Genomic DNA, 12404 nt, shown 5'->3' on the forward strand with positions numbered 1-12404 from the left:
AGATCAAGATAAAAATACAAAGTTGGATAGCCCAGATTATCTTTTAGTGTGGTTTTACGGCACACAATGTAGGTGATATTGCGCCGAAACAGGAAAGATGATGGCTAACCTGTGTGTTACAAATTAAAGCAGCACCATGGATCAAAACCACCTCGTCTGCCGAATCTAAGAGAAGCATAGGCTCCCATTAAAATGAACCCATTCAGTTGCCTTTTACGATCATGCAGGGTTAAACAGTGGTTGCAATTATGATGCCTCAACCCTTATAGGCAACCTTCTCAGTCAAAAAAAGAGAATACTGCCTGATCGGTGTGCATGGATTTTCAGGCTTGTCTGGTCCTATATACTTGTTGCAAAGACTTATCACTAGGGTGATGTTAAAAAATGTATCAAATTTATCAGTGTATGGTGGGAATTTTTTTTTGCCTCAGTGAAAATTACTTCATTTGAAATAGCAAACCGTTGAAAATCAATAGATTGGAAACAAATTAAAACAAATTGATCAAAATCTGAAACATAAAATAAGAATCCATATACATATATCCATCTCAATCATAAAGTCAGATATGTTTACAGATATATCACTGCCTTTAAAAAACATATTAAGTGAAGCATATGCTTTTTAGGTAGCATGCTATCTCTGGGGACCTAAAGCTGTATGCCCTAAGATGAGCCGAAATATTTCAAATAAATCAAACTAGATAAAACTGTACATAGATTTTAAGAAAAGTAAAATGATTCAAGATTCAAGACCCTTAATATATTGCCTGGTTTTCTGTTTGACCAAGTCTGGAAAAAAGGAGTTTAGGTCGCGTTGTATTTTACGTAGAGGACGCCAGTTCGAGCCCTCAGTTTTTCCATCGGGCATCTAGCAGAGGTGAAAATGCTGACCGTAATAAAGTTGAAGACCTTGGCGTCCCCGCGTGTTTTTTTCCTTATGATATAAAAAAAGCTAAGAATATTTTTTAACTTCCTACATAATCTTTAATATTTATTGTTTGTAACTTTTCATGTAAAATAAACTTTTGCAATAAACTATTATCCATAAATTGAATCATTTTATTGGGTGCAATACAAATAAGCTATATGTACACCCAATAAAATAATTTAAATATTTGGGCGATAAAGCGAACGTTATAAATTTTAACCTCACAATTACCAAATACAGACTTTTAAGTATAAAGTACATTTTTGTGTACGATTACCTGACATAGTGAAAGTTTTTGGTCGTATTACACCATCTACCATTACATCAACTTGATGTGGGAAGGTCAAAAATAATTTGAAATTTGGATAACAAATAAAGACATTCACAGTAACAAACCATTAAAAGTGATAAGTACATTCCAAAGGGCATGTTTCATAAATAGTACGAATATTTCACTATGTAAACTTCATGGATAAATTATATTGTAACAAGAATATTAAAATATACTATGCTCATCTTTGTGTACATTACATTTATTTGCAAATATTTATTGAAATCTAGGAAACTCTTACTGCATATGTCAGATTTAAATAAGAGAAAGCATAAACTAAATTTGGGAAGCTGCATTCCCTATTACATAACTTGTCAAGTTGATTTCGTCCTTTAAAAAAACGACCATTTTATGACACATCCATTTTTTCTGTGGTCACCTATAGTGTGTAGAATTTAAAACGTAACATTATCGTCTCTGTATGTACTCAAAAAGATTTTTATTTCACATTTTTAAAATGAGACTGTATAGCAATTTGAGCTATTTTTAAATATAAAGTTTGAGCACAATATATCTTTAATTTATAATTCTATTTATCTTTATACTGGTATATCTTATTTATTTCTATTAAAAGGAAGGAGGAAAAACATAACGAATTCAATACTATGTTCGGGTATAGCTGTTCAGCAACATTAATTTTGTTTAAGAAGATAAAAGGCAAATATTGTATAAAGCGTATACTCTAAAAACTTTCCCCATTAATCCATTAAAATTTGTAATTTGTGAGGTTTCATAATAGTTGAGAAGGATCGTCTTCATGTTTTATTTCTTTCTTTTTTTATCGTGTTACGGTATACGCCCGTTGTGTTATTTAACAGCTTTAACGGATTTTTGCGTTGTTGTGTTACTCTATTTTTTTTGTACACTTTGACGGGATTATTTCTTTTATCAGTATTTTATTTCTGTCTTCGTTAAATGACACATTAGTCATGTCAAAACACTCATTGTAAAACATTCCAAGAAAAGAATTACGATATCCTGGATCGTGATAAAACAAATTTGGACTTAAGATATGCCTACATCCTGAATATTGCCTACATCCTGAATATATAGTAATTTGTGTGAATTTTTTAAAAGTACAATGTGCGCGTGCGTAATGATGCAATATTTGCTACAGTATCATTTACATATATTATAAGTATATTTAAGCCTAAACGTATCCGCTTTGTGGCCTATTTGTATTACAAATGATATCACTTTTCTATCTTAAAAAAATAATCCTATAGTCTTGCAATATCATACTTTTACAGGTCGAATAATAACTACTATACCGTTATAATACTTTGGATCGAACATGGCACAGAGGTTGGTCTTGTCCATTGCAAGACATAAAATATTTTGTATTATTTACAGCTTCCATAATGCAAGGGTTTTTCCATTTTAAATCATTTTATTTGACTGGTATGGATAGAACCATAATTTATCTGTCCGCTTCCTGAAGGTCTCAAAACGTTTCAAACCTTAAAACTTTGACTTTGCATGCCTTATTAACCATCAGCTATATATGCGTATAGGCAAGTCATTAGATACTTAACTTTTGTTACATTTGCCAATTATTCCTTTTCCAATATGCGCCAAAGCACTGAACCTTTAAAGTATCTTTCTATATTTACTAACGGACAGGCGAAAATCGTGCAGTTTGGCTGATGGGCAAATTGAGGAAAGAAAACAAACGCAATGGTTTTATATATGTTTATGGCTTCGTTTATTTTGTTATTTTTTTCTAATAACTTCATTTGTAACACAAAAAGATATCAAAATGATCATGCTAAATATATACATATTATACAAAAAGATCCGAAAAGTGATATGTGCTTCACCTGACAGCCATTTCGTTCGTTTCGGGAAATTATAATTATAAAAGCACATTTATATTTTCGGGAATTATAACGTATTCGGTTTTCATTTCAGATTAGCAATCTTAAAACAAACAAAATTACTTGACTTAACAAAAATCTGAATTTTAAAACTGAATCTGCGTAAAAAATATGATTTAAAGAAACTGCTAAAATCTAACAAGTAAAATATTTAAAAAAACTGAAAGGCATAAAATTGTCTGTTGCCAAAACATTCTAAAAACAAAACAAAAGAAGTTTAATCAAGGAAATGTTGGTTAAAAATTAAATAATTTCTCACCTTTGAAATGAGATATTAAAACTAACAGCAATTTTAACAATTCTACAACTACAAAATAATGCATATACCTATTGATTAAACTAATTCTATTTAAATTTTTACTGGCATAAAATTGCCGAGGCTGCTTTATATGATTCTCTAATAAGCATTTTAAAATGATTACTTATTAAATATGCCGTTTACCAATTATGTTTTCACTAGACCGCTCAAATAATCAATCATTCAATTTTGTGTAACAAATATCCACAAATCTTTCAGCTATACACAGCGCGTGTTGGAACAGTGCCAATATATTTAGTGTGTTGGAACAGTGCCAACAGCGCGTGTTGGAACAGTGCCAGTAAAAACTAAATCGAATCTAAAAATAAAATCATAGTAAAAACACATTAAAAAGAACATGTTTTGAAAATAACACAAAACATTAACCTTCAACCGTAATGGCAAGTTATATAGTAAAAAGCTCTTATGACCTTTAAAATATGAAACACATGAAACAAAATTTAATGAAATAATTGTAGTTTTCGATGAAATATTGTAGAATGAAATACACGTGCAGAATCACACACACATTAAAATGTTACACATATCCTTATATATGTACATATATTGCGTTTGCGTTACTATGTGCCATTAAAATAACACATATTCAGTATGGTTTTTTAGACATATATTTTAAAACAATGATTTCATAATAAATTACCTTTTCACTTTAGAACGGCACATAAAATACTCGTTTGTAATGAAAACATTCTTTTAAGGCCCTGTTATCTAAAGTAAGTTAATTTATATTTTAACATTCAAGAGTACACTTAACTTAAGTGTTTAAAACAAATATGCGGGGGTGATATGAAATATTATGAAGGGCGGACGAGATTTGAAAAATATGCAGTAAATTTATAATGACCCATCAAAAGGTGTCTACGTTTATTACACGCCCATGTTTCACTCAAGATATCTGATATCAGCAGATATTGTACATAGATGACAATTGCAGCAAAGATATATATAGATATAAAATTTGAACACCTGTTCCATCAATATTGTAAAAAAAACATTGATAAAAAAATTTTTCAGACACAGAAAACTTTTTTTTCACAATACAAACTTTTTTTCACAACAATAACTCTGTGCTAAAATTTACAAGTACTGCAAAAAGTATATATAATGTAAACAGCCCAGCTCTTTGTTTAAATTTAAAACATACACTTTCAGGACATACAACACTCCTTTCATTTTTCAACAGGTCAGTATGAATATTTACAGCATGTGAAACAATGCAATATCATAATTATTTATCATTGTTCGCAGTGGCCTGTTAAAAATACGGTTTTTGGCAATGCAATTACAACAACTAATGGTTCAATATCGGAATGGTTAAGACTTTTGTCCAAGATTTTGCATATATTGGTCCCTGATTTGTTTTACACATAAGAAAATAAGGTAAGGCACTAGTGTAATAATCATTATTGTGAGAACGTTAGAAAAAAATATTGAGCGATTATTTTTTTTAAAAATTCTAAAATTGATAAAATAATGGTTAACATGTTTTAAATGAAAGCACCATAATTTCGTGTTTTGGAAGTATAAAAATACAAAAATACATATACATGTATCTTGGAAGACGGTGAAAGCGGCCATACATAGTCATAGAGACATAATCTAAAACCTGGGCTGAACTTATCAAATATGAAACGTACACAGAATGCCTTTTCTTCATAGAATGCCCTTTTTGTAGTTCAACATACCTAAGAGAATCTCTTTTTTAATATATATTTTTGAATATTAGATCTAGTTTAGTTAAGGATTATGCAATAGTTCCAAAGATTTGGTTTGTCCAAAAAGAAACGATCCACTTGAAAGATTCAATTGAAATCAAATAACACGTATAGTAAATATTTCTGATTTGAGATCAAGAACGTCCAGTCCAGGTTTTAGTTTATGCATATGTGACAAAATTCAAAACAGTGTCAACAAATGGAAATTATAAGAAATAAAATTTACATACATCATTGTCCATGCTTGCGCTTGAAATAATAGAAGCTATTATTATTATACATTTATACTGGCATTTTTGTCATATCTATCACATAAGTACACAATAACAACCTCATGCATAAACTGCCTCAAATTGTATATTTTCCTACAGTGTTTTTCTCTGTATGTTATGACATACATTTTAATACGTCATTTTTTCTCTATAACTATCTTTGTAGATTCTAAAATATCTAGCATAAATTTCTCTTTTTTAATAAACAAAAAAATCCATTTTTCTATTCTTTTACCTAGTTATGACGTCGTTTATAAATCCATTATAATGACGTCATAAAATCAAATATGGCGTCTTCAAGACACGCGCGAACAATTTCTTATAGAAATGAAATCATCCATGAAACTGATGAAATGTCTGTTTATATCTTTCTTATAAACAAATGAATGAGACATAAAAATAATGCAGTTTGACTAAAAACATATATGACGTCATTAAAACATGCGAATAAAAACATCTATGACGTCATTAAAACATGCAAATAAAAACATAATAACAGATTTGTTCTTTTGGAAACCGCTGTAGGCCTAACGGCTGTTTCTGAGTCTATTGCGCCATGACGCACGTCCTACGTGTCTTTATCACCTATCAATCACCTTGGACCTAACCTGGCCCTGGGTTGTACACAGAAGGTCTTAAATCACTTTTACTGAAACAGAATTATAATTTTCATTTTTTTTTCTACAATTTTTACTGTTTCTTTTTTCTTATTATTTTTTTTTATTTTATATTTTTTAAATTTTAACTCATTATGACTGAGTCTCGATTTTTTTGAAAGACCTAGTGCACAAAATTATTAAAATCTAACACGATTTCAAATAATTTGTCATTGGTCATTTTAATTAAAATTTTTATAAATGAGAAAATTTCATCTTTAGTAATCTATCACTGTACATTATTTCCTCTGAAGTCCAATGGTGACGTGTCTTTTTCTTTGTCAATCAATTTGGACTCCTCGTCCTCGGGGTACTCGGGCCTCGGCTCCTCCCTCAGTCTGTAATTCCTCCACATGCAGTCTAACAGGTCTGTGATCACCATGTCTGTAGAGTTCATGCCTATCATTCTAGCCACAAAACAACCATCGTCTCTACAAGATTGAAAGAAGTACGATTATATTATTTTCTTTGTAAATATAAAGTATTATGCCCCAGAAACAAATATTTTTTTACTTCTTTATAAAAGGCAAAACGTGAATTTTACAATGTTTAAATAATGGTTTCGGAGAATGTTAGATGCTTGTTACCTGGAGGAAAATGCGACACACGTGAAATCAATTGTCATACAAAAAGCAAAACGTAAACAAATTAGTATTTTGACGTCCATACAAAACTTATGCACCATAATTGTACTTATTGCCAAAAGTCAACAGATGAAAAAAGATGGTTCAGATGATTGGCCAATGAGTAACTTTTTGGATACTATAAAAGAACACCAAAATTAAAAGCCTTTTGATGAATGGAAATAAAAGCATTTTTGAGGCATAATGGGCCTTTATAATTATATAAAAAATACATACTTTGCCATACTCAGCATATATCAACTTACAAGAAATGTTTCTTAAATTGATATGTAAAAAGTAGAAATTTACATTACATGTAAAATTCGGAACAGAAATAGGATAATGTTCATTACATATAACGTTTGAATATAAGCATACCATTCACAGTGCATGAAACAGCGGACACTTAAACATGTAAACTTGTAATTTTCATTGCATGAAATCATTATAAAAACGGGTTTTTTGTAACACTTGAAATGTTACATTATGTGAAACGATTAAAAATATTTACAAGTTACCCCTAAACAAGTTACATTGCCTGACAAAGTTGCGAATAAATCTCTAAAAACGAACCTGAGATACTGTTCAGCGAATCTATGGCAGAGCTTCTTATCCGAAGCTGTTTGCATGTGGTCAGTAATTGTCAGGTATTTCTTCACGTATTGGTAATTATTTCTCTTCAATACGATCAAGAACAGCCACTGAAATGGTCAATAAACAGAAATATTATACATTCAAATAATGCAAATGAAGAAAAGATATTAATTAAACGAAAAGGACAATATTGGAAATATCCTAGCTTTATATAAGATTATATGGAAAATAAACATAAACCAAAAACTGAAATATTAACATAACAAAGGAAAGAAAACACATGATAACACCTGATAAATTGCAGGTATATTTTACAAAAATGTAAGAGACAATAAGAAGAACTACAAACAAGAAACGGCGGCCATTTTTAAACAAATGGAACTCTTTGGCTAGATTATGGAAAACATATTTTGAGTGGTTAAAACGTTGTATCGAATATGAATTATTAATGAAATATATATTCGTTTTAATGATCTAATTATAAAATATAAACGTATTAATTTGAAAGGCAGAAAATAAATAATGAATACTTGGACTAAATAAATAAATGTATCTTACCTTGACAAGGTTGAAACCACAGAGGAAAGCGATAAAGAAGAACCAAAACCAGAGGAAGATGAAGATTTTCTCATTAAAGAGATTGATGGGTAAAACACACTGGACGGTCCACCTGAAAGAATAGAATAAAGTTTGTTATCAAAACGAGGCTGTTCTGTTATCAAAACGAGGCTGTTCTGTTATCAAAATGATGCTGTTCTGTTATCAAAGTGAGGCCATTCTGTTATCAAAACGAGGCTGCTCCAACTAATGTGAACTGCAGCGAGAGTTTAATCGTAAAACTAGACAAACTTCTTTTTTATTTAAATTCAAATGATTAAAACTACACAATTCATACTCTTTGGAGATTTGAATTCAAATTGATTGTACATACTTCTTGAATAATTCAAATGGTCAGTCAAAAAAGTACTAGTATCATATATCTTAATTTTGATAGGAGTTTTGAATACCACATTTCAAAACGAGACCAGGCAATCTCATTACACTGTTAAAGTACTTGTTTTACATCACTCAAACCAAAAACTATTTTTTTCATGTTATAATAATATTGTTGAAGTTAGTTCTTAGTTACAGCTTCAATGAAAATGTCTTTGTTGAGAATGTACAATTGTAAACTGACAATGTATTCATCAAGTGTCTTTTCCACAAACAGTATATACAAACAGACACACATATCAGTTTCAATTATTGTAAATGATTTATTTATAAGTACCTATTTGTTTCAATGTATTGTGAAAAAAGGCACAATTTGTTTATACTTAAAACAGATTATTGTGTCCACTTGTAACAAATAATTTAAAATTGACTTGTTAAACCTCACATCACTTAATACGGACATAATTGTTGTATAGTGTACTTTTAAAACAATTAACAATTATTAACAACAGTCGACAATCATTTTGAATATTATACAAACATAATTAGAGTCCTTTATATACATAAACAGCAAATTGAAAGAAAAAACCCGAAGTGAATTACAATTCTCGAATTACAATTCTTGCGAAGGTTTTTAACTTTAAAAACTTATATTACGATTGCAAGGCAAACACCCTGAACTCATTTCATAATGGACCTATTATCAATGTAAACAAGTATTCTACTTTAATCAAACAATAAGAATTCACAACAGAAAAAGAAACAATAAAGCAAAATATTAGGCTATATGCAGTACGTGCGTACCTTTGTATATTTTGGAGTTGTCGGATCCTGAAGTCGCAAAGGGTTACCCTGGGGAACCTAGGGCTTTCTCGCATGCTCTCGCCAGAATTTAACATCTTTATATATTCAAATCCATACATATTATAATCTGTCGCCATAAAAGCATTGAGCAGGAAAAACTGTCCAATCACATTAGCCAAGTATAAAACCTTGATGCAAAGATACAAAGCCGTCAAGAAGGTGCCTTCTCTTTTGTTACATAAGAAACAAAAAACTCGGGAAGCCTTTGCCTTGGCGCGTGCAACGAAATTGTGCTTGTACTGCCTGTGTGTCAGCAACCAGCGATCTAAGAAGAAGCTCATGTTTTCGATGGCACCTTTTCTGTCGTCTGGGGATCCCCACTGGGTCTCGTCGGCAAGCTTGCAGATCTTATCGAGGTTGAGGCCCGATCCTCCGTTAAGCATTTTCCATAAAACATTGGGAAATTTGAAGAGGAATGCTTGGAACAATAGGATAAGTGGTACCCACTGGTAGTAAGTGATTTCCGCTTCCTGTCGACAGAAATGAATTATACATGTAGACAAAGGATATGTTAAACGCGACCGAAAGCTCTCACTCAATGTCAACAAAAGCAGAAAAATGTATTAATTATTAGAAACATATTTACATATCTTTTTTCGTTAACGTCATAAAACCAACGGCGGAACAAATGGAGGTAATTAAAATGTACATTGAATTGCAACATCTAAAAGAAGACGTTTACTTAATACAATGAATAATTTGGATGTCAAATTAATAACAGAAAGGAGTTGTGTTTTATACAGTTAATATCTTTTCTAAATTTGACCTCTATATAATTCGTTGAAAACGTGTTTGCAAATTTGACCTTTGATACTATATGTCGTTTATTTTTCGTTTACTTTCTTTAAATTATAGCCCAATTTGACCTCAATCTATCGTTTGAAATTTGTAATTTAGAAATTCTGAAGTTTTGTAAAAATTTATGGCGATAACAAACGGTGTATACCACTGATAATGCTCGGTCAAGTGGTGTACTCCATTATCTATAAATGAACCCTTTGTTGACATGGTTTCCTTATCAGACGAAAACGAGGCCGTAACTTCAAAATCAAGCGTATTTCTTTACATAAAATACTATATTCTTTACGAAAAAGTGTATTGAAATTTGTCAACATTACAATTCAATGTAACAGATGTTAACCTTTGAGATTTTTTTTTTACATCGCACCGAATTACCGTCTATAAATATACCAGACGGATGACCGTTGTTTTACTACATCTTTTAACATTGGTGAGCTGAGTGATATAAGAAGTTTGGAAAATTTGAACCTCAAAATGTAAACAAGATAAAGTATTAAAATTGTCACCACACCTTGTGGCAAACCCTTTTTTCCCTTGAAAAAAGAGAAAATAAATAAAGATCGGATAAATGCTTAAAAGACACATATGTTTTTCAATAAGAAAGAATGAAACAAATCTTATATCATTTATAAAAATACGACAATGAAACGTTTGATAGATTCTTTTTTCTCTTATATCCTTGCACAGTGTAACACTTGCCGGAAATATATGTGCCATAAATTCCGTTAGCGGTGACGTTCAATGACAATGACGTCATATGACACAACGTTAGCTTTGATAAGCGAAACTTAACGTGGATATCACAAAATTATATTTAATATTAATCAAAATTGTTTTCATTACAAGTAAATAACATATTTCAACATTGTAGCTGGCGAGGGTTCGAATCCAGCTATGGCAATAAATGATCTATTACTTATGCCATGGCCATTCACGGGGTCCTGGCATGTACATACATTCATTAAATAATTCAAACTGATTTAAAAACAAAACAAATAAATAAATAAACTGACTAACTAAAGGTAATATCAAGGTAATATAATTCTAAGTGTATAGAGGTGAAGTTAGATTAATTTACTAATAACAGCTTAACACCAATTCTTAATCCAAAGATAAGCAAATACAAAACACCAGGCTATAAAAGATTACATTTCATAATAAACAAAATAAAATTGAGCCTTGTCACGCCGAAAAGTATACCTTCATCCTATTTATCGAAGCTTGACAAAAATGTTAAGTAGAAATGAACAATAAAAAAGTTTCTTAACATCAACTTGTTCATGCTTATAAATTAAAGTGATAAATCTAACTTCTTTTTTGTGTTTTCAAGTGAATAAGCATTTGAAGGTACTTTTCGTGTGGCAGGACTCTATTTTAAGATAAATTTTAAGAAAAAATGTATCAGCTAGTAAGCTTGCTCAAAATACATTTTCACCTGAATGGTATATGTATAATAGACTAAGATTAAAGCAAGGAAGAGGAAGAGAAATTATAAACCATGCCCATAGTATATATATACAAAAAAGAATCATATTTTCGTATAGATCATATACGAAATATATTCAAGCCATATCTTAATTACTGCGACCAATAAGAATTGCTGATACATGCTGTTACATGAATTTTGATTGGTTGTTTTTTAAGAGTATAAAAATAGCAACAAATCAAAACAAGGAGAGCAATCCACCACCATTTTGAACCAACCAAAAATGAATTTGTTTAATTAGAAATTATTGGGTCCCCCCCCCCCACAAAAAAAACGCCCATCATCCATTCAGGTGAAAGACTATAAGAGAAAATTTGAGAACAACTGTTACCTGTCTTTTATGAATGTCTATAGGTATAGTTTCCATCATTGGAATATAATACGTGTTTTTTATCCAGCAGTAGTTTTTAGTATAGGCTTCAAATGCGCCCGTGAACTGTGCTGGGCACCAGCAATGAATAGGGTCACCCACAAATTGACCCGTGCTCACTAACACAGCAAAAATGACTAGAAGGAACACACTGTATATATGGCTCATTCGGTCAATCCAATCATCACTCCGGCTCGAACTGAGCTTCTTAAACGAGGGCACAGCCCCCAAGAGTCCCGCAACCCTAAAATAGAAAGAGTGCAATGCTGAAACTCTCCCGTGGGTTTTTTTTCCTCACCTGACGTATGTGTATATCAATGGGTATACTATCCCACATGGGTACATAGTACGTGTTCTTAATCCAACAGACGTTCTTGGTATAAGCCTCAAACGCACCCGTGAACTCGGCCGGGCACCAGCAATGAATAGGGTCACCGACAAACTGACCCGTGCTCACGAGAATCCCGAACAATATTAGCAACATAACGGTGTATATATGACTCATACGGTCTATCCAGTCGTCACTGCGACTGGATGTGAGCTTTGAAAACGAGGGCACCGCCCCCAAGAACGCCGCAACCCTACAAGGAAAACATGTAAAACTTATCTGCTCACCTGCCTACTGGTGTCGTCTG

At 31.4% G+C, this 12404-nt stretch overlaps 1 protein-coding gene across 1 annotated transcript in view; it reads right to left on the bottom strand.

Annotated features, from left to right (window-relative positions):
* LOC132725654 (uncharacterized) overlaps nucleotides 1-12404 on the bottom strand; it is a 52103-nt gene that overhangs the window by 8103 nt on the left and 31596 nt on the right. The window contains exons 3-8 of the mRNA XM_060710832.1: nucleotides 11731-12013; nucleotides 9053-9582; nucleotides 7874-7985; nucleotides 7295-7422; nucleotides 6329-6529; nucleotides 3396-3443 (exon numbers count right to left, since the gene is read on the bottom strand). Of these exons, the coding sequence (XP_060566815.1) occupies nucleotides 3396-3443; nucleotides 6329-6529; nucleotides 7295-7422; nucleotides 7874-7985; nucleotides 9053-9582; nucleotides 11731-12013 (1302 nt within the window). The remainder of the gene's footprint in view (nucleotides 1-3395; nucleotides 3444-6328; nucleotides 6530-7294; nucleotides 7423-7873; nucleotides 7986-9052; nucleotides 9583-11730; nucleotides 12014-12404) is intronic.

The sequence above is a fragment of the Ruditapes philippinarum genome, unplaced genomic scaffold (genome assembly GCF_026571515.1).
Source record: "Ruditapes philippinarum isolate M1 unplaced genomic scaffold, ASM2657151v2 ctg133_1_1_1_1, whole genome shotgun sequence".
Taxonomy (NCBI): domain Eukaryota; kingdom Metazoa; phylum Mollusca; class Bivalvia; order Venerida; family Veneridae; genus Ruditapes; species Ruditapes philippinarum.